The sequence below is a fragment of the Micrasema longulum genome, unplaced genomic scaffold, assembly GCF_059751315.1.
Source record: "Micrasema longulum isolate JH-2025_06_02 unplaced genomic scaffold, ASM5975131v1 h1tg000073l, whole genome shotgun sequence".
NCBI classification, from domain to species: domain Eukaryota; kingdom Metazoa; phylum Arthropoda; class Insecta; order Trichoptera; family Brachycentridae; genus Micrasema; species Micrasema longulum.
Genome location: NW_028277280.1, coordinates 114,023 through 136,062, shown reverse-complemented (window position 1 = coordinate 136,062; position 22,040 = coordinate 114,023). Strand labels below are relative to the sequence as shown.

Below are 22,040 nucleotides of genomic sequence, written 5' to 3'. Positions count from 1 at the left end.
AAAGCTCTATAAAAACAATATTAAAACCTGTACACTTGATGCAAAAGCCTATAAGCCGGTTAAAACTAAAAGCCGTTATTTAATTCATAAGTTTGTGATTATCAACAAGATGAAAAACAAAAAATATCAACAACAAAAAAATTGCCTTTGTATTTATTCATTAAATATTACCTTCATAAGTTGAACTTCGTTAAATAATTCAATGAGATGAATCTCACCCGCATAAATAAAGAAGTCAGCTCTTTAACTTCACAAACATCAACAAATAAAAATATATTTATGTTCTTTGTGACATGCATATTTTATAGGCATAAAATTTTTAATTCTTTTTTTACTTATAATATTTCATTGAACCCAAACTTTAAAAATTTCCTTCTTTTAAAAAACACGCACTATCCTGGATTATTTTGTCCTTTAAAATTTAATAAGGAAAAAACGATATTTTTTTTAAATATTTTCTGTTTTTTAATTACTATAAAAAAAGGACCTTATAATCTTTTACAGAATATTTTCTTATCTCTTTCTTAATAATCAAAAATATTATACCCGTCTATTTATTATAGAAGCAAAAATTCATAAACATTTCTTGTACCCACCCCACGAACAGGCCATGCCTTTGTGGGATTTTTTTGTTTACTATTTTTACTGTTAATGTGTATTTCATTGCTATGTAATTATCCCTTATTTTTTGTATACTCTGTTTTACCTCTTATGTTTATTGTAAAAAAACAAAAAAATTAAAGAAATATAAATATTTAAAAAAAATATAGGCAGAATGGTGAATGTTACAGTGTGTAAAGTAACCATTTAAACCAGCTAATGACTGGTCATAAGCCCTTTAGATGTCTAGACTTATACGTTACCTTCTCTAAAATGTTCTTCATCTTTGTTGTAATATGTTCGTTAAATTATTCATTTGTTTTTTAATGAACTCATATTATTGATGACAGTAAAATACTATTTCAAAATTATTTATTTGAATAATTACGTTAATTGGAAATTGAACGGGGAACGACTCAGAATTCAAATCTTCCCAGTAAACGAGGTCTATCAGCTTTAGAATTTAGTGCAGGAGTAAGTGGACTGCATTTTAAAATTTAATTGATGATGCGATATGGATATGCGGTAAGTAAAGCGTGGTGTCAACACCGGTGTCAATCTTTGGTCACAAACGTGACTATGGAAGATGGACTAGGATGGGATGGCCACTAACCTGTTCCTGGCTTCTTTCTCATTTCTACAGATGAAGCGCTTCACTTCAAATTGGATCCTGACACATAACGTCTTAATGACGCGATTGCGAGATTTCAGCTTTGTGGGACCGGTACGCGCTACGCGGAAGTCATTCGGCATCAAGTTTCATGTTAACCTTTGCGGCGCGTTGAAAATGGACTGTGGCCTTATGCTACAACATAAGGCCACAGTCCATAGTTACAACTAATTCGTTTCGTAAATTCATTTGTCTCGTATGTGAGGGAATGCGAGCGAAATATGATTTTGATTGCTTTAGAATGAGATGGATATATGACGAACGAACGAACTTACGAAACGAAATGGTGACAGAAAAAGCCTGCTGGTAGCGACATGAGAGGGCAGCAGGTGGGTTATGAAATTTAAGAGTCTGTGACAACAATCGCATTTTTCCCCAGAAAGACATTGAATTCAAATGGCGGTTCAATGGAATGGAATTGACTAGCGAGGATGTAATAATTTCAATGTTATTATCTTACCAAAATCTATATACCTACTTGTATACGAGGCGAGTTTTTCGAAAATTAATTACGGTTTTGAAATTCCGCCACGGCAGCGCTGCGGTCGGTTTCCCGCGCATGCGCACTGTGTACCTACGTTCTTTGGTGAGCTACATACCCCATTGCGGCATCAGTCAATCGTGTTTACATTTGCTTTTGCACATTTAAAATGCCCCCGCCGATAGAGAATCCCACCGACTGTGAAATACGCGCAGTTATAAGTTTTCATAGTGTTTTATTTATTTAACTTTTTGTCCATAATGTTATTTGTACATTGGCGGGCTTATTGCCAAATGGCAATTTCTTCCAACCAACCAATTAAATAAAAGTTTTATTTTTATAATTCAAGTTACATGTTCAAGCCAAGTTACAGTGTTAAAGGCGTGAAAGCAGTTAACATTCACCGTCAAATTTGTAAAGTGTATGGACAAAACATTATGAATGATGGAATGATACGCAAATGGGTCAGAGCTTTCAAAGACGGCTGAACGAATGTTCATGACGAGGAACAGAGTGGGGAAACCTTACTGATCAATGACGATTTGGTGCATTTGGCCGCAAACTACTAGCACGACGGAATACATAAGCTCTAGTTCTACATAACAAGTGTCTTAATATTCTTGGTAATTATGTGGAAAAGTAAACAAAACTGTGGTCCTTCATGTAAAAATAAATTGTATCAAAAAGTTTATTTGTTTTTTTTAAATATAAAAACGGTACTTACTCAAAAAACACGCCTTCCACACTAAATATAGTTAAAATATGATTAATTTATGATCCCAGAATGCTATGTGTTATATTTTAACATTGACTAATTAATTGATTATTTATTATTACAACATTAACATAATTTAAAAATAATCTTACTAGAATGGATCGTGTTATTTGGCCAAACCAATTTATAAGACCTGTAGATGCCTAGACTTTTATATTCTTTTCTCTAAAATGTTTTTCTTATCCGTTGTAATACGTTAATATAGCATTTGTTTTTTAATGTTAGTGTAGCATATGATTAGTAATGTATATACAAAAAATATGTACGGGAGGTATACAGAGAACACGAAAACGTACCTAGTAAACAGGAACACAAGTGCGAATTTTACAACCCGGAGGTCTGTATTTTATTACGATTTCAGTAATCTACAGTAATAGCCTACCGCTTCAATATTACGGCGTGCCGTAAATTCCTTAGATACTTAGTTGCCATTCGTTTAATTAATCGCAATAAAGGAAATGCAAACTAAATGCTACGCTTTCTCTTTCTCTTACTTTGGCTGGCTGGGGTGCAATTATGAATCTTCTCTATCCCCTAGAGAGTAGTTAATTTGGGGATATTTATTTTTTCCATGCGACTAATTTTTATTTCTAATATGGGCAAACTGAAGATAAAACCTAAAAAAAATATGAACTCGTGAAATCAAACATGATGAATTTAATTTAAAACATTATTGCGACCTTAAACATCACCCAAAATACTTTATTAGGTTGAATTGACCCAGCCGTATTAGTTTTATTTCAGTTTTTAAAGCAGTTTTTACACCATTTGATGTTTTATCATCAGTGTAGCCATTATATTTATTTATTTAATTCACATAAACACCGGAGGGCTTTTACAAGTATGGGACATGTATAAAATATAAATAAATATATTAAAAAAAAATGTTAATGTAACTGTCTGGTCGAAAATAAAATATATAAAGTAAGAAATAACATTTAGCGTTTAGTACATTCAAATAATACATATTCCTACAATGTAACTAGTAAGAAAACATAATTTTAAAACACATACATAAATATGACATGATACACATAAATATTGTAAAACATTTAACTAAATCAATATATCCATTAAGAAAAAGATTTTTAAAAAAAACTTAATTAGATTGCAGAATACGATTCTACACAACTCAAATACCCGCTTTCTGCAAAGCGAAATACGTCTTACGATGTTTGCATGATTTGGTACAAAGTAAAAAACCGTCCTACACATAAAAACAGCGATACATTATTATTTCAATCCCACGCCAACGGCAACTTTCTGAAACCAATATTTTATGTACACAAAGTATTTTATTACGGGACACGAATATAAATATAACACCTACCCAGGTACATAATATGAAAACCTGCCTTGAATTTCGAGATATTGATTTCCACGAGACGCCATTGTCGAACCGGAAGGATGTTATCTATCACAGGCCGAGGAATCAGCGTCGGTACTTCAAACTGTCGCATCCTGGAAACCCCATAATTAAATTTCGTGAAAAGTAATAAGTCCTATGTAAAAAGAGACAAATTTATACAAAACCACGAGATGAGAAAATAGTTTTCTATTTGCGCTTTTTACGAAAACAAAACATTAAAATAAAGACATTTAAACTTTGGAATTGCCAAAGTTGGTCACAATAATAATTTTTCTTTTAAGTTTTTTTCTCAAGTTTGAACTGTCTTCATAAAATAACAAAGAAAGCATAATTGTTTCACTTCTAAGGTTTTAAGTGGGTTAAATATTTTATTTTCATTCATTACGTTTGTACAAGAATTTAGTCAAGTGAAAATATTATTAAAAAAGAGATGCATTCATTCAGGTAGGGAGTTCTGGTTTATAAGTCTTTTTCCTAATTTTTTCGAGCAAGAGCTGCATCTCCAAAACTATCTAGGCCTACATATCGACCCTTCCTACGTATAATACCGTAACCCACAAATCGTTGATTTTTAGTTTTTAATGTATCTTTATTTACAACGAAGAATAAAAATAATTCAGCAATTAGTTATGTTTTTTTGGACGCATATTGTTGTATCTCATATTTTTTACAAAGTATGCTATTGTAAGCATCCTTGTGATGCTATTCGTGGGACGAAAGAGATGACTGGAAGCGGCGTAAGTATCAATATTGTGCTCTCTGGACTGGTCGGACATCTGCCGCGTGCATTGTTTTTTATTCTTTTTTTTTCCAAAATGGATCCCGCTGGTGCAAAAAACAAAATAATTGAGTTTACTAGAGCACAAAAACTGTTATTTTACCTTAGAAACAAAATCTACACCATGCTACTACGCGCTACTAAGCTATGCTATCTTCTGCTTCTTACGATTATTTACATCGTTTTCATGTATCAAATGATTATCGTATGTTACACATACCTACAATGATATTTTTCGAATAAACTCCTGATGTAAAAGGTTTTGTATGTCATTCATAAGTTATATTATTTAACGAATTTTACGAAGTATAATATCGTATGTCACCCATACGATATTTTACTTTACGTCTTTCCAAAGTATGATATCGTATCTGCATTTTTACAAAAACCGCAAAACATTATAACGTAATTTTTTAAACACTTTTATATTTTTCAAAGCAAGCGTTTTAATATTGTAATCCCTTTTTTTTATCTTAAGAAAATATTTATTTTTAAACTTACAGTTTAGTTTTTCTAGCTTCAAAAATAGGCTAAATTTATTTTAAAAATAAGTTGAGTCTAGTTCGCAGTGAGTCACATCTTGCTGAAGGATGTGATTCTATAAAATGCTGCGAACGCCTAGTTGCATTCCACCGGCAACATTACGGACTAGTCCAACTCGTTAGCGTCCACGTTGCGAACCCCGGGCAATGGGATCACACTCATAACGGTGTGATTACAGCTGATAACGAGAGGATGAAAGGCGAGTTTTTGTCGCCTCAAAACTAAAACCAACCAGCTAAGGGAAGGTAACCCCGACAGAAAATTCACCAGAGAAGGCAACGGGAAACCACTCTGGTCATCTTTTTCCAGGAATCACTATGGCGAGTACATCAATGAGCAGTCGTCCTGGCTGCGAAATGTAAAATTAGCGCAGGACAGATACATATGCTTTCGCTGTAGTGATCGCCAACGTCGGGGGGACCCGGCAAGGCACTAGAAGAAGAAGAAGTTAACCCTTGTAAGTTTTGTCATAATTTTTACATGTATGATTTTCAAGAGAATTGTTAAGGAAAATAATTAACACGAAAAAAATTTACCTGTCGACAACACCTAAATTTGATGTAAAAATTGATGATTTTGCAGCTAATCTGGGAGACCTCAACGTTACATGATAGACACATTGTTTTTTAACACTGTTATTTAATATTTAAAAATTTTTCAACAAAAAAACAAGAATTTGGGCATATTCCGGGGGACCTAAGTATTTTTCAATTGAACTAAAAGTTTTTTAGTAAACATGTGACTACAGTGACAACTCTTTATCAACTTGAAATTTTTAATTTCCAAAAAATATATGTATGGATCTTGTATATTGCAGATAAATATGTATACGTCTTGTCAATCACAGAATGAGTAAACATCAAAGCAGCATGTTCTTCAAAGGGTGGGTAAATATGTAAGTGTATGCCTCTTGTCTATTACAGGTTAATATGTATGTGTACTGTCTATTACAGAATGGGTAAAAGTCAATGCGGCTTGTCCTTCAAAATGAAGTTTGAAATGGATTGTGGTCCCGTAACTAGTTTTTCAGACTCACAGATGAGAGGTCCGAGGTTCAAACCCTTCTCTACCACAATCTAGTTCCCATTTTCTAAAAGTAAGTTGTTTACAACATGTTGAAAATGGCTCCTGAAATTGAAATATTCGGGTAAATTAAAAGAATGCAAATGCTTCTTTATAAAAAGAATGGGTAAATTTGTGTGCTTCCTGTCTATTAGAGATTGGGTAAACACCAATGCAGCGTAAATCCATCATAGGGTGAGTCTCTGTCTATTACACGCAAATATGTATGCCTTTTTATATGTAAACATGTATGCCTCTTATGTATTACAGTGTACAATAAATAAACCAATGCAGGTATTCATACAGAGTGGTTTTAATGCATGCCATTTCATATTTGATCTCTAAAATGTAATAAATATTAGAAAGATTTCTAGTTTTGACAATGCTTACGAATTTGAAAAGAAATAGGACTACCTTCAAGCTGCAGGAAATGTTTTATAACTAAGTAAAAATAATATTACTATACATATCTTCGAATAAAGGAATACTTATGATGATTGTAGCACAAATAATAATATAAATTAATATTTAAAAAAAGTTTATTAAAATATACAAAAGCAAAAAAAACTACATATAGCATAAATCAACTAATGAGAACTAATATAAATCGAAATAAGACTAGCAGTAAGTAATGACTATTATATACGCAGTCTTGTAAAATCAATAATAAAGATATTATGTATGTATATATTTTAGTATCATAGATATAGAAAACCATATTTCCAGTGTTGCCCTGATAAATTATTAATTTTGTGAGAAAACTTATTGTGATTATTAAAAAATAAAAATGTTTGTTGACCAATAAACTGAACTAGGAGGAAAATTGCAATAAGAAAAAATTCAGTAAGGATCTTCAAAATTTGGTCACAAAGTTATATTACGATGTGACATATGCAAATAAAAAACTAATGGACTACTGATGTAAGTGATTTACCACAATTTAATATTTAGAAATACAAAGATAAATTAATAATTAAAGAGTTAAATAATGTTAAAACGTAATGCATCCAAATAATGACAAAAAACTATTATTTTTTACTAATGTTTCATAGATTTCTACAAAAGCAAGATCGGTAAATTGATAATGGATTAAGGATATACATTTCAGGGTAGTATTTGGCTAGTATTCTCGTGTCTACAGAGAAAATATGGGATGAATACACATGTCGACGGTATTTATCTTAAAATTTAATAAAATGAGTTGTATTGTATTGTGTCTCAATGTAAAATTTGTAATGTAATTTCTATGTCATCCAGTTCCTTTGATTAATAAGTTTTTCTAATAACATTTTTTAGTGGAAGTGCATTTTAATTACATATAATAAATAAAATAAATTTTTAAGTTTTGATCATATTTAATTGGAATTTTTAAGTCAACGGATCTCACCATGAATAACACCAGTCTTAAGAATGTCAGTCAAGGAACGACCTGGTCACTGAAAATACCAAATAAAAGCAGTCAAAACTAGAAAACAAATTTCATTTAATTTATATTAATTACATTTCACAAAGATATGTAGCAAGAAGCGAGTAGAAATTGGCACTAAACCAAGTTCCATTTACAAGTGCAATTTTAACCAAAAATCTTTGTCTATTAGTAGAATGATACAATGAAAATTGAAAATAAACTGTGCCTTTTTGTAAAATAATAGTACTGAATGAATGAACAGATTGAAATATTTTTATTGGAATTTATTGAAATATTCACGGGTAATTTTAAATACATCAACATATTACAACAGAGATGGAGAACATTTTAGAGAAGGAAATATGGAAGTCTAGGCATGGACTGGTTTATACATGGTAAATACAAACTAACCAATATTACAAAATAGGTCCAATTACCATACAATGAGATGTCATAAAACAAGTTAATTTTACACAATAACATGTAAATGTTTTTATTAAATAATATAAAGTAATTTCTTGGGCAGCTAGTATTAATTGGTAAATAAACAATTAACATAAATCTGTTAATATAGTTGGCATATAGCGCAGGTCTTGTGATCATGTATTTTTTGTTCAACAAGAAAATATTTGGCAATGATTTCGATGCAAGTGTTTATACACACTTAAAAACAATTAATATGTAATTAAAATTATTAATATGTAGAAAGAAATAAAGGTAAAGTTTGGAAAACCTATAAAAAAAAAATGAATACATATTTTTAAACAGTGGATAAATTTATTATTTAATGATAAGGTAACTATTGTTAAAATGGATAACTTATAAGGCATTTATTCTAATACAAACCTAAAGGCTGTGGTGCTATCATATATTATGTTCTAGTGATAAATACATACCACAAATAAAAATAACAAGCAAACAAGATACAAATACTGAATAAACATTGTTAGGACATTTTAATTATATTTGTTTCTTTTCCTACTGTTTTGGTTCAGGTAATTTGATGCCATTTGTATATTTTAACAAATACATAAATTAACAAACTATAATCGTAGATTTTATAATCAATTTTCATAAATTTATCAAGGTATGTAAGTAAGGGATGGTTGACAAACCTAGGACAAATGTAACACTGTAATAAGCCATTCGCATATTAACCTTAAATAAATTTCTGATATGAAAATCATATCCAAATTTGTCTAATTTGGTCTAGTATTTATTTCCCTGTGCATTTTATATTTATTATTTTTTTATTCAATCCATAATATGAGCAATTTTCAACAGCTAAAATAATTGATACACCAGTCACACACTCTGAAAGAGGGAAGACAGAATTATATTTGTGGCATGATGTTTTACTAACAAATGTTCATAAAACTAGTTTTAAATATGTATGTAATACAACAACGAATATGAGATTGACACATATTATCTTGACCTAAATTTTAAAAATATATTAAGAATTTCAAATTTAAAAATGAAATAATATTAGTGTATTTCTCTTATATATTTTGACTTGCGTGGCAAAGAAAGCAATTTAACTCATTGGAATAACTGGAATAGTCGCCAAAATCACATTTCCCATTTAGGAAATAATGGCCAAAGTCATCAGTCCGAAAGACACTGGTAGTGAAAAGAGGGGTATAGCCTACGTAAAACTGAAATAATTATAATGTAGGAGATATTAAGTCCCTATAAAAACACAGTCAGCAATGAAAGTGTCCCAGTATTAGTTAACCGCCCTACCCATACAAACATACATGATACGTCCGCGATATTATTGCCCGAACGCAACTAGCTGTATCCCGTACGTCCAGGTATAAAAAAGTATACCCGCAACCACAAAACCCCTCGTGATGCGTCAAAGTCCTACTCGTCCTACGCATACAATACGTTATACAGCAAGTTTAGTATTTTGACTCATTTCGAGGTCAATCGAAGATAACGGGTGTGATCATGTTTTGTTTGTATGAGGAGGGAATCGGTAAAAGGTCATAATTCACAAGCCTCTTCATATTTGGCAGTTCACCTTGAAAGTGCAATGGAAAAATGGCCCAAGGAAAGGTGTCGGTGTTCATTTTGAACACCAACAATCGCTGGCTACCTCTTTTGCATTACATTCAATACAATATATATTTGAAAAAAATTTCAATAGAATATTACAAAAAATATCCAGCGACATCTTATGTTTAGAACCTCTAACATGCAAAGGATATAAAAAAGAGTCATAAATGAGTATTTTTTAAAATGTTGTCTGGTACACTGATAATAATATTGAGAAATCTTACAAAGAAAAACTGAGGATTTTTTACCTACTTTTTGAATAATAACCCAAAGGTTAAATAATATGATTATTGAATAGAATGCATTCAGAGGGAAAAAGATGGCAATAGCTGTCAATGTTCTCATCCATTTTCTATTCAGTCAGGCGTAAACTGCCCATCGAGGAGGCCCACGGAGTGGATATTATTTTGTGGCATGATAATAATTCTATAATTATATGGTGTCATAGATAGCTATGGTTGTCATATCTTTGGTAAGTACCATTTCTGTCGATTTTCTTTTAGCTAGAAAACACAATTCACCGCATCTTTACTTCAAACCATCAACTACAGCCCAGTTGGATATGAAATATTCCGAAAAATAAGAAAACTGTTAAGCATTTCAAAAGAGCAGATCCTATGAGAAAAGTGTCCGCGAACATGTAAATCATTCATCTTACTAAGAAGTAATAAAATATCATCGATCGGCGTGCATTACCGCCAATCTACTGAATTAACTTTTTCTAGGAGACAGTAAAAAATGTCTTTAAAATCGAATCTAACATATTACTTACTCCCATCCCTGTTCTCCTTCAGAAACTTCGTCTAATATAGGTCCCACGCGTGTTGGATGATTAGGGAATATCCAATAAGAGTTAAAAATCTCCCCATATGAAAATAGCATTTTTGCCAAAAATGTAGATTGGCGGTATTGCACGCTGACCGACGGTATGTTGAAATAAAAAAATATATAAGGCACAGAAAAAGGTGTTTGGTACAACAAACCGTGTCTAAACGTCAGTTTTTTTTTAATGTTGCAAATATAATGTCTTATTTTACACTGTATATTAAACATCTTGAATACACATGCGTCATTTATTTAACACGTAAACTCTTGGCAAACATAGTACAATGTATATCAATTAACCAACATATTTTAATACTGCAAACTATCTTTCTCTGCACAAAAAATAGGTGAAATATTATATTTCTTTTTTCTTTTTCCTTTAATAACAGCCTAAAAACAATACTTTCTAAATTTTTCGTATGCACAGCCCATATTCACTTGTTTTTCCAGTCACTTCATGCAGGTTACATATTTTAGATACGAAAAATACAAAGTAGAATTAGAGCATTAGATAATGGCATCTATGTGACAAAAATCTCTACACAAACAGGTCCACAATAAATATAAATATTACTGTAGTTGTTTTTGTAGACAAACCCTGGAAAAACTAAACAACAAATCAACAGACATATTGTTCAAATAATTGTGACCCGTCATAGATGGTTCTTGACATCATTAGTAAAGGATTTACAAAGTTATTCAAAATAATGGACACAATTTCGTAATGCTATATTTCCGGATTTATATGTTGTAAGTGAATGATCTAGAGAGCAATTACAAGAGAAGTTCGAATTGTTTTTCCATTTGTTGAACTGCCAACTAAAAATAACATTTGATATATCTGTAAATTAAAAGTATGATTTTTCTAAGAGGAGTCACAATGAAAAGTATTTGTACACTATAAAGTAAAATAATTTAAGTATTATCAAATGTAATTTACTTAATATTTGTCATACTTTGAAATATAGTTACAAAATTGAGTCTTCTCATTTTGAATAACCGCACCTAGCTCACGAGTCAAAAGAGTTTTGTTTGTCAAATACAGTTCAAATAACTAAAACGATACCAACATATTATATTATTGACCTTCGTGAAATGAAGGCACGACACACTATGCATGTTTGTACATAGTAAACTAAGTTAATTATTATCTAATAGACTTAAATCAATTTTTAAATCCAAAAACATATTTCTTCACAATTTGATGGTAATAAATAGACCTTAAATTGGAGATTGAATGGTGAAACATTAATGGTGATAAATAATATAAAAGTTTAAACAGTTGAGAATATATTTTTCAGTAAGATTAAAATGTGAGACTTATTCATTTTTCTCTGCTGGCTTTTCAGCTGCCATAAACTTCTCCAGTCTAGTGAGCCAAGCGGCCCAGTGCTGCCGCATCTGGTCCATGCTCAGGTGGAAGCAGTCTGCGGGGGATCCGTCTGTATAGGCAATAACCAGCAGGGCGTCTCTGACATTAAGAGCCTTGTAGTTAGGGTCGTGGCTGATGGCACCGAAATAAGCCGCAAGTTGAATCGGATTATCGTACGTGGCGGCAAGAGTCGGTTTTGGTTTATCAGATTTCTTCCACTCGATCAGCATTGGTTTGTCCCTGTAATTTATTAAATATTTACATTATATGAGACATTGTATACATATATATTTTATCAACTAATTAAGTAAAAAGGCTAAGTTACTGATGTGCATGAAACAATTACATGATTGAATACCTAAAATATTAGAAAGTAACAATTGGGACTGCAATGTTTAAATTTCAACTAATAATAAGTTTAAATTCACTCCTGTAAAACATCATTTTTCAGATAGTACATATTGACAAATTACCATTGATATACCTCTTTTTTTAAAAAATTTAAGCTGCATCGTATGAGCAAAAACTACCCATGGATATCGGACGTTCATTTTGAAGTTGACATCCAAAACCCTCTTGTATGAGACATTCATAAAATCAATCTACATTTATAAGAAATAATTTTAAACTATGAAATAAGGTTGAATTTTAAATATAAATACAAACTAGTTAACACATTCAATTTGTAAATTATGATCGGCACAGGTTACCCCAGTGAAGATACAGTGTTTTTAATGTTTCATATTCCGCGTTTACATTCCTTAGCCAACAAATTTACTTGTGAAATAGACATTTTTAATATGACAATTATCAATTTTAAAACGTTCTTAAATGCACTGTTTGAAACAAATTATTAATGTCGTAATAAAACTTTCTTTTTCATACAATTCTTTCTCTGTTTTTGATGTGTATTATTATTATCTTATCTCTTTCTGATATTAATTTATCAAATATTTTTGTGTACTGTATATTATATTATTTTCACATATATACTTACTGTTAACTAATTTTCATTATTTGTTTTTAACAATAATTTGTTAATACCATTTTTTTTATACTTATAAGTATATGAAAATGTATTTATTTTTTTGTTTGAATTCTTAACAAGTTATTTACAATTTGCTTTTAAATTCAATTACTTTTATTATATCCATTTATTTTTTTTTTTCTTTTTTACTATGTAAAGTTTCACTTTTTATTTTGCATGGCAGTATGCTTCTTATTGTTTCTAAATGTATACAAAAAAGCATTGTTTATCTTTTTAATTTTTACGCACTATGTTTGTACTTACCTGTATATTTTTTGTAAATGCCCCTTGGGCGTATTGTAAAATTAAATAAAAAAAATATTTTATCAAAATGAAAAAATTAATAAAGAAATAAAAAAATATATTCAAAGAAAAGTTATGTTTACAATGTACCAAATAAAAGTTAACAGTAACAATAAAAATGAATTGGGGTCAAATATAACTGAACCAAATATCCATAGTAAAATAAAATGGCGTATATTACTCTGCACAAATCGATTTTAAATATTACATTTGAAATTGAGGTTAAGTTGAGTCCCGGCTTAACACGGAATTATCTATCAAGTCGGGAAATAAAAAATTATAATTGTGCTATAATAAAATTATGTATTAAATAAAATATATTTTTTTAATCTATTATTTAATTTGTCAATTATCTTTACTTGTAAAAATATTAATAGCAAACCGATTTAGACACCAAAGTCCTTGTTTATCGATGCATATTTAATTCAAGTAAAAAATTTACTGAAACTATGAGTTTAAAAATATAGCAGGGTTACTAACCCTAGTTAGACAGTCAAAGTTACTTTTTATTAATGCAACAGTTTTATGTATGAATAATAAGATAAATAAACAATAATGAAGATAAGATTAAGAGTTCATGTCAACAAATTCCTCATTCATACACAATATAAACAATAGATAAAGGTCCATTGGTTATTTATGAACTACTAGATATGTATGCAGATGCCATGTTTACTATTTATTTCTGACACAGAGACACGTGTTTGTGTACATTGCTATACTAATATCAATGAATGCACCATCAATATGCCAAAGAAAGACAAAAGAAAAATAATAATTTTACAGAAATCCAATCCAGTGTGAAAACAAAAATACTATTTTGTATTTCGGATTGGAACTTAATTAGGGAGATATCTTTATAATTTATGTTTATTAGAAAGAATCAAATGGTATCATAATTAATGTAAAAATACCTTATTATTTGGGATATGTCAATACAGAAGAAAGATTTGCTGTGAAATTCATATACACTTTATACTTTTTTGATAGTACATTTGTATAAACATATGCCAATATAATATTGTTAATTGAATCGGAATTTTCTTCGTAACACTTCATTATAAATTATTATGAAAATTTGGTGAGTTTTATATCACCCGTCGATGGGAGGAGTGCTCTCCCGAAACTGTAGTAGGGTTCTTGTATAAGAATAAAAATTGACTAACACTAATAACAAAGATTTACTTTTATAATAATAAATATGCCAATTTATTTGTATTTAAAAAAAAATATTTTAAGTCCTCGTGTATGAAGTCTTGACAATTACGAAAAAACCTCAAATCTCTTTGAATTATAACTCAAAATTAAAGTAATCTATACAAATGTTTAAACAAAACGATGTAAAATGTTGTCACAAAGAGAAAAAAGTTTGAAATTAAAAACATCCACACTTTGTTAATTAGATATTTGCTGCCTTATAACGCAATATTGATCAATCAATAATTTAGAAAAAAAAAAGAAAAATATTTAAACATATAACTTGATTTAAAAACATAATATATTCCCATCCCTTTTCAGTAAGTGACGGGCCATTAGATCCGGTTAGATACGGCGCTGTGCTTTTATTTCTTCTTTCCTTAAATAGTATAACACCATACGTAAATAATTAAAATACTTACTGGTATACAGCGATGCAATCGACCACTCCTTTATATTTAAGAACAGGATGTACAACATGAGATTCTATGGCTTTCGGTGATTTGATATTCTTCAGTACATGAGCGACAGAAGACCATACTCCTTGGATTTCCTTATCGACAGATAATGTATCTTGACTATTAAGCAAATGTTTGCTAATTTGTTCGTGGAATTTAGAGCCAGATTCCAATTGAGCTGAAAATATATCAATAGTAAGTATTTATGTTATGATAAAATAAATAATTGTTATTTTCCATAAGGCACTGCATTGGTACTACAATTGAGGAGCATTTTTATTTCAAAACTCGACATTCGCTTGAAATGTAAATTTTCAGGAGAACCAAATCATGTGAACGAACTTTGTTTTAAAATTTACATCTTACAACTAAGCCTGAATAATCTAATTTATAATTTATATAAAGTTTATAAGTTTCTTTCATATTTCAATAGCACCCAATATGAATGATTGAAATTAACGATAAATACACCATAAAATATTTAATGTTTTGAAAAAAATGATAAGACTTTGAGATTATTTTAGGCCGGTTTTTAATTTGTCTTAGTGAGTTTTTTTCAGTCGATTAGTTAATCGATGCGTCTAGATACTGGCTTTAAATTTTTTTTTAAACCCTAATCACCAGGTATCTTCACGATTCTCAATTGCAGTGTATCTCGATAGTCTGTTGTATGAAGGTAAGGAAATAAATCTTATGCTTTAGTTCCCAGTCCAAGAACAGTAAAATATTACAGCGTAAAATTATAACAATATTTCATATCTACCTTGCCAGGAATTGATCCCGGGACCTTAAGCATGGTAGTCGAATACGCGAAAGACTACACTACGAGGTGGACTATCTCTGCTCTATATCTTTTATGGGTTTTGTTTTTACCCGAGAGTACTTATTAAGTCAGTAACACACGTCCGGAATTCGGGTTCTATTTTTAATAAATAAAAACAAAAAAATATTTTTTTTACATATTAGTGGAAATGGAGGAGAATGTTTGAGGACAATTGAAGTGTAAGTACTCAAACTTTTAAAAGAGATAAGGATGCTGAGATTTGATACAAATTAAAAATAAATAAATTTGCATTCTTACAATGTACACAAATATTCCAATTTTTAACAAGCTGTAAATAACTCACTATTAGTAAATGGGAGTCAAGTTGGGGTAGAGTGGGATTTAAACCTCAGACCCCTGATCTGTGAGTCCGCAACACTAGCTACGGGACCACAGCCCGCTTCAATTACTGCACATTCACGACGATTATAAATACTTGTAAATAGCACACATTTAGATTTTAGAAATGTTTGGCTTCATTTGGCGATTTACCCAAATATTTAGATTTTGGGTCCATTGTTAAGAAGAAAAAAAAAAGTCGTAAATAACTCGATTGTAGAATGAGAATCAAGAATGCCATAAAAGGATTAAGTAAGTAAATCATACTTTTATTTGGAAAACTGAAGAGCAGAACAAAAGGGATGTATACTTGATATTTTTAAAAAAAATAGGAATCATAAACTCTGAAACACGTTTTCAGAAATAAGGGAAACCCAAAAAATTTGAAGGCTAAAGTTTACAACTCTTGTATTCTGCCGGTGACAGCATACGGTCTTGAAACCATGTCACTCACTGCCAGAAGTGTCCAGTAAGTGCATTCAGCGGTCTATTAAAAGACAAATTTTGGGCATCTCCTTGAGAGACCGATAAGGAATGAGGAGATAAGATGCTGTACGAAGGTGACCGATATTGCAGAAAAAGTGGGAAGACAAAAATGGCAGAGCGTGGGTCATGTGGCGAGACAAGAAGTTAATAGGTGGACCCCCAGAATACTAAATTGGAGACCCTACGAAAATAAAAAGAAAGTGGGGAGACCACAGAGGAGATAGACTGACGACATCGTCGAATTCGCTTGACATGGATGGAAACAGACAGGAAAAAATTTGAAAGAGGCCTATATCCAGCAAATTTTTAGAATTTTCACCAGTGACCATGTTTTGTCGCAACAAACGTTGTCAGACTGGTGAAAAACTAAATAAATTCTTATTACTAAATACTATAATAAGATATTTGCAAAACCCAGTGAATAGTAAAAAAAAAAAAATTTAATGAAAGTGGATAAAACTTAATTTATTACATTTCTTATTATGATTCAAATGCAGTTCCACCAAGAAACGTCAGTAGAGAAACGCTATCTATTACTTAAACTTAAGGTGAGTATAATACTATGAGGAAGGAAACATGATTAATTTACCTTTATAAAATTTCTCAAACTCGATAAGTCCAAGCTCAGCAATTTTTTCATTCTTCCACTTATCTAATGCCTCTTTAGATTCAGGAGACAAAGTCTGCTCCAAGATCTTGGTAACAGATGGAAACTTCTGATGTTCCATCTTCGAGGATCTCACTTGGAGTATTTTTTCTTCTGGAGATTCATCGGAACTCTTATCCGCAATGTATGCCTTCTGGTTGCTCATCATTGGGAAAAGTCTTAAATTTCTTATTATAATAGAAGGCACAGAGGTATTAGAAGCTAATGATAGCATTCCAGTTTTGATGATTGGTGAAAATCTTTCAACTTGCTGCATTTTGTCAGGTGATGAAGAAATATTTATACTTTTAATAAATGGAGATTCATCTGTGGTAAGCATATTGATTGCATTAGTCAACAAGATTTTTTTTTCGATTGGAAACATCAATTCTTCATTTGTCAATTTGGTTTGTGTTTTTTTAGTTTTTGTTTCATTCCCTGAATTTTGTGGTGATGCAATAATAGCTGCTGCTGATTCATTTTTGGATTGCTTTGCAGATTTAGTAACTGAAAGAAAAGATTTTTCATTAAAAATATTCATAAAATAACATTATTTTTGCACGTTGAAAAAAAAAGGATAATGATGTGGGTGAATCAAATATGAACAAAAACATTTAACGCTAGGCGCCCAATATTGAAATGTGAAGGTTCCCGCTTTTAGGTGTGTTGGGCACGTTATTATTCGTAGTCGCGATGTCTGAGTAAGAAGTACATTTCTTTATTGCGCAGCGCATAATTATCAAGTTTCTTGCTCGGGAAAGTGTTAAACTTGCTGAAATCTTCAGGAGACAACTGATCAGTTCAAGGAAGACATTCTTTCAAGAGCTCGAGTGTTTGCTCGGCACAAGCAGTTTGTGTAAGGTCTTGGGCTCGTTCAAAATGAAAGACATGATTGCCAACCCGGCACCGCCATCACAGACAGCAACATTTGCGATGGTTTTTTTCGACCAGCGTGGCATGTAGCACATTGATTTTTCGCACATTACATTACTGAGATGTTTTGAGTGAGGTGAGACTAGGAAGTCGCCGAAAACAATAGAATTTATCGATGAGAGAAATGATTCTTCTCCAAGACAAAACTTGTCCCTACACAGCAGCCATTAACAAAAAAATGCAACAACTCGGATGGAAAGCACCGGAACACCCTCCCTACAGCCTCGACGTGTCGCCTTGTGATTTTCATGTCTTTAGCCCCTTTAAAGAAGTTCTAGGGGGCCAAAGGTTTAACGATGATGCAGGGGTGGAAGCGTATGTGCGAAATTGGCTGCAGACACGACAACTTCATTTTACGAGGACACGATCACAAATTTACTTATTCGTTGGGGAAAATGTGTTTTCAAAGCCGGGAACTATGTGGAAAAATGATTCATGCTTGTTTTTTGGAATTCATGTCAAATAAAAAATAAAATCTCGTTTATATTTGATTTCACCTAGAACGGGGATAGCTTTATGGTATCAATAGCATTACTCAGATGATGGCTGCAAAGGAATTAAAACATGGCACAAGCTAGACACGCTATTGATACACAGAATGAAAACACAGTAAAATGCAATATGTATATCTAAACAATGAAGTTTATTCAGTATTTGATTATTGAAATGGTTTGGACCATTGACCATCTTGGATCAATCAATTTAAGCATTCTTTTTCAATGCATATTGCTTAATGAATTATGTCTGCACTTCACTAAAAAAAAATACCTACAATAATCACAAAAAAACAATTTGACACGAGTCCAAAGTATTTTAGATATTTGAATTGTTGATACTTTGCACAATATATAACTAGCGACATATTATCTTAGTTTCCTTGCGTGTTATTGTTTTGGTCCATTACAAAAGAGGATATGCTTAGTAATATAAATCATGGGTTAGTTTACAACTTGGGCTCAGACATCTGGGGTAAATATTTCGATAATAGGCAGTCACGAGATAAGTAGTAAACATAAGTGAAATAATCTTGGAGGGAATCCAATGTTAGATGGTAAACAGTGGGAACCAAATTATAAAATTATTTTTGTCAAAAACGGTATTTTTTAAGATTTTATATTGAAAATGGACATCTAATAAAGTATGTAAAACATACGCAACATAATTTATTTAAATTAAAATAACTTTATTAAAAAAAAATTATAAAATCATTCCATTTTATTTTATTAACATAAACGGCAAATCTGCCTTATAACAAAACATATTTGGCTTATTTTTTTTTTAAAACATAAATTTCCTTTTACCCAAGATTTATAAAAAATTATACAAGATTTATAAACAAAAATTAACCTAAAAATTTTACAACATATTCAGTAGAAAGTTTAAACAATTTAAAAAAAAAATATTTATTAACAATTCTAATATTACGTATTGTGTCTTTTTCAACTTATTTTTTAAATGTACCTACACTTAAGATAATATTTTATATTACCATTATTGATATAAAAAAACTGTGGCAAAGTTTGCTAAGGTTCTTTATTTATTTCAATTTCTTATTATTCTAAAAACAATATTAGGTAGGTACTAAGACGCTTCAACTTTAACAAAAAAAAAAATTATGGAGATCCATAAATGTTCTAAGTTAAATAACACAGATACTGGCATTAAAAGATCACAGTTTAGCTAGCTAATTATTAAGTAGATACTTAGGAAAATCTTCAAACACTAATAAATAGACAACGGATAGACGAATAGACGAATCATCCTGATTTGAAATGACTTTTGCAGCTGAAGCGAGTCAATCGTAGAAACGTTCTCAAGAAAAATTACCATAAAAAACAAAAATACATCGCATCTGCCAACACCGATATGGAGAGTGAATTTAAAAAAAGATTTAAACGGCAAATAAGACATAAACGAAGTTACGACATCAACTTGGTTGAATAAAAGATAAACAGAAAGAAAATTAAAATTTAAGAGAATTTAACTTTCAGAAATCAGTAATAATTAAGATTAATAAAATGCTCAATTTATGCTCGGTATTTCCTGAGCCTAGTTTACAGAGTGCAAAAGACTAAATAATAGTTCCACCACCACGCAATCACCTGGGTTTTCTAAACGTGTATCGGCAAACAAATATTGCCGATTCGGATATACAGGAAACACAAAAATATCTCTAAGATATCGGTATTGGATGCATCCCTAATGAAAAAACTTCTGAGTGAGACGAGAATTTTATTTGCTTGTGATTTTGGATGACTGAGTTGAATTATATTATCATGATAGTAAAAATACATTTTGAAGTAAAATAACTGTTTATCATTTGTACTGATTCAGGAACGTTTATGTACATTCTTTTAAAATCTTGTTCGATATCTGAAAGCCTTATTTATATAAAAACAACAAAACAATAAATTGTGTACTTAATTATACTATCAATAGTTTAAGCATTTAAACGGCAGACGGCAATGACTACTTTCCTTAAAAAAAAACTTCTCCAATAAAAATGCATTTCTCTTGTGAAAAATGCATAAATTTTTTCAGTATACAAAAGTGATGGAAGAAAAATTCTAAAACAATATGATAAATTATGAATTTTTGAGTATTTTGACAGTGCCACAGAATGCTCAATACGTCTAGACCAGATACCTATTATTATAAGATCAAGCTATGATGAATTTGCCTGGCGCCATCAGAAAATAGATGAAACAAAAAATGTATACAAAAATAGACATAATTCAAGGTTTGTAAATACTTATACGTAGTGATCATATGAACTTTTACACGAGGAAGTAAACATAGACGCAATTTAACTCGTGACAGCTAAATATAAGAATTAATCCTTGCTTTCTCGAGTTATGAAGGCCTAAAGGCAATGAAACCTTATACTCTTGTATAAATCCAACCTTGTTTTACACAAGAAAGGTCGAACTACCGGAATCCGTAAATTTGCACAGTAAATTAACACATTCAATGTCACAGGACTAGACGATCAATAAATACCTCTTTTCCGTTTATCCTTCTGTGATGCCTTTTTCTCCTTGGTGAGAGGTCCAAACAGTTTCTTATTTTCAGTATTCCATAATTTCATGCGTTCCGCCTTATCCAAAAAGATTCGGTGAATATTACTTTAGATCTTTGGGAAACTACTGATACAATTTGGACTGCATTCCTTCCAACCAGTCGCAACGGACGAAACATTTTCAAATGATTTATATCACAAATTTGCGAGGAATTTATTTAAAACAATTGAAGAAAACAATACACCATTTTAGCAGTCTGAATGAATACACGCAAAGATATGAAAGTAATGAAATTGAACGCAGAAAGTGAATACGACACTGAATTGAATGAACACAGAGAACAAACAATTTTAATAAATAATGCAAAGCAAATGCAGACCACCGTGAGTAACAGTAATAATTAAACAGATTTAGAATTGAGAATTTTAGCAGTCAAGACTCAAGAGCGCAGTTGAACAAGAACGTCAAACACCGTCAACTATTAGAAAAAACTTTTACCTATGAAAATATATTCAAACTAAGACGACACGTTTTCCTTTAGCTTACTGCGTGTTTAAAGAATTTAATAAGTTTCACTAAAATAACAACAGATGTCAATATGTCCATTCAGTCGGTTACCTTCTGTCGAAAATAGATGGCAGTGTTTTGGCCAATTCGAATCGTGCGCATGCGTAGTCTGATATCATTTTGAGCGCGGATATTTGTTTTGGTTTTAAACCGATTTCAGTATCCCCTAACGTTCGCCGTGGGAAGTGTAGAGAGATTTTGTTCAAAGTTTGCGCGATAAAATCGGTAAATAATAAAAAACTATTACAAAAACAAGCGAGAGTGTGGTTATCTGTGTCTATAAGACTAGTTTTA

General features: G+C 31.0%; 1 protein-coding gene across 1 annotated transcript; it reads right to left on the bottom strand.

Moving 5' to 3' along the window:
- Positions 1-10,935: 10,935 nt before the first annotated feature.
- On the bottom strand, positions 10,936-21,673 carry LOC148284951 (mitochondrial genome maintenance exonuclease 1-like). The gene is made up of 4 exons (XM_088232146.1): positions 21,160-21,673; positions 17,170-17,733; positions 14,897-15,110; positions 10,936-12,187 (listed from the first exon to the last, which is right to left on the bottom strand). Exons 1-4 carry the CDS (start codon positions 21,245-21,247, stop codon positions 11,896-11,898), a joined length of 1,158 nt encoding a protein of 385 aa, XP_088088272.1. The 5' UTR covers positions 21,248-21,673; the 3' UTR covers positions 10,936-11,895.
- Positions 21,674-22,040: the final 367 nt, after the last annotated feature.

Coding starts and splice junctions, on each gene's coding strand:
- LOC148284951 (XM_088232146.1), bottom strand. CDS start 21,247: ATGAAATTATGGAATACTGAAAATAAGAAACTGTTTGGACCTCTCACC. Junction 15,111..17,169: donor GTTTGAGAAATTTTATAAAG/GTAAATTAATCA, acceptor ATATATTTTCAG/CTCAATTGGAATCTGGCTCT. Junction 12,188..14,896: donor GATTGCATCGCTGTATACCA/GTAAGTATTTTA, acceptor AATAAATTACAG/GGACAAACCAATGCTGATCG.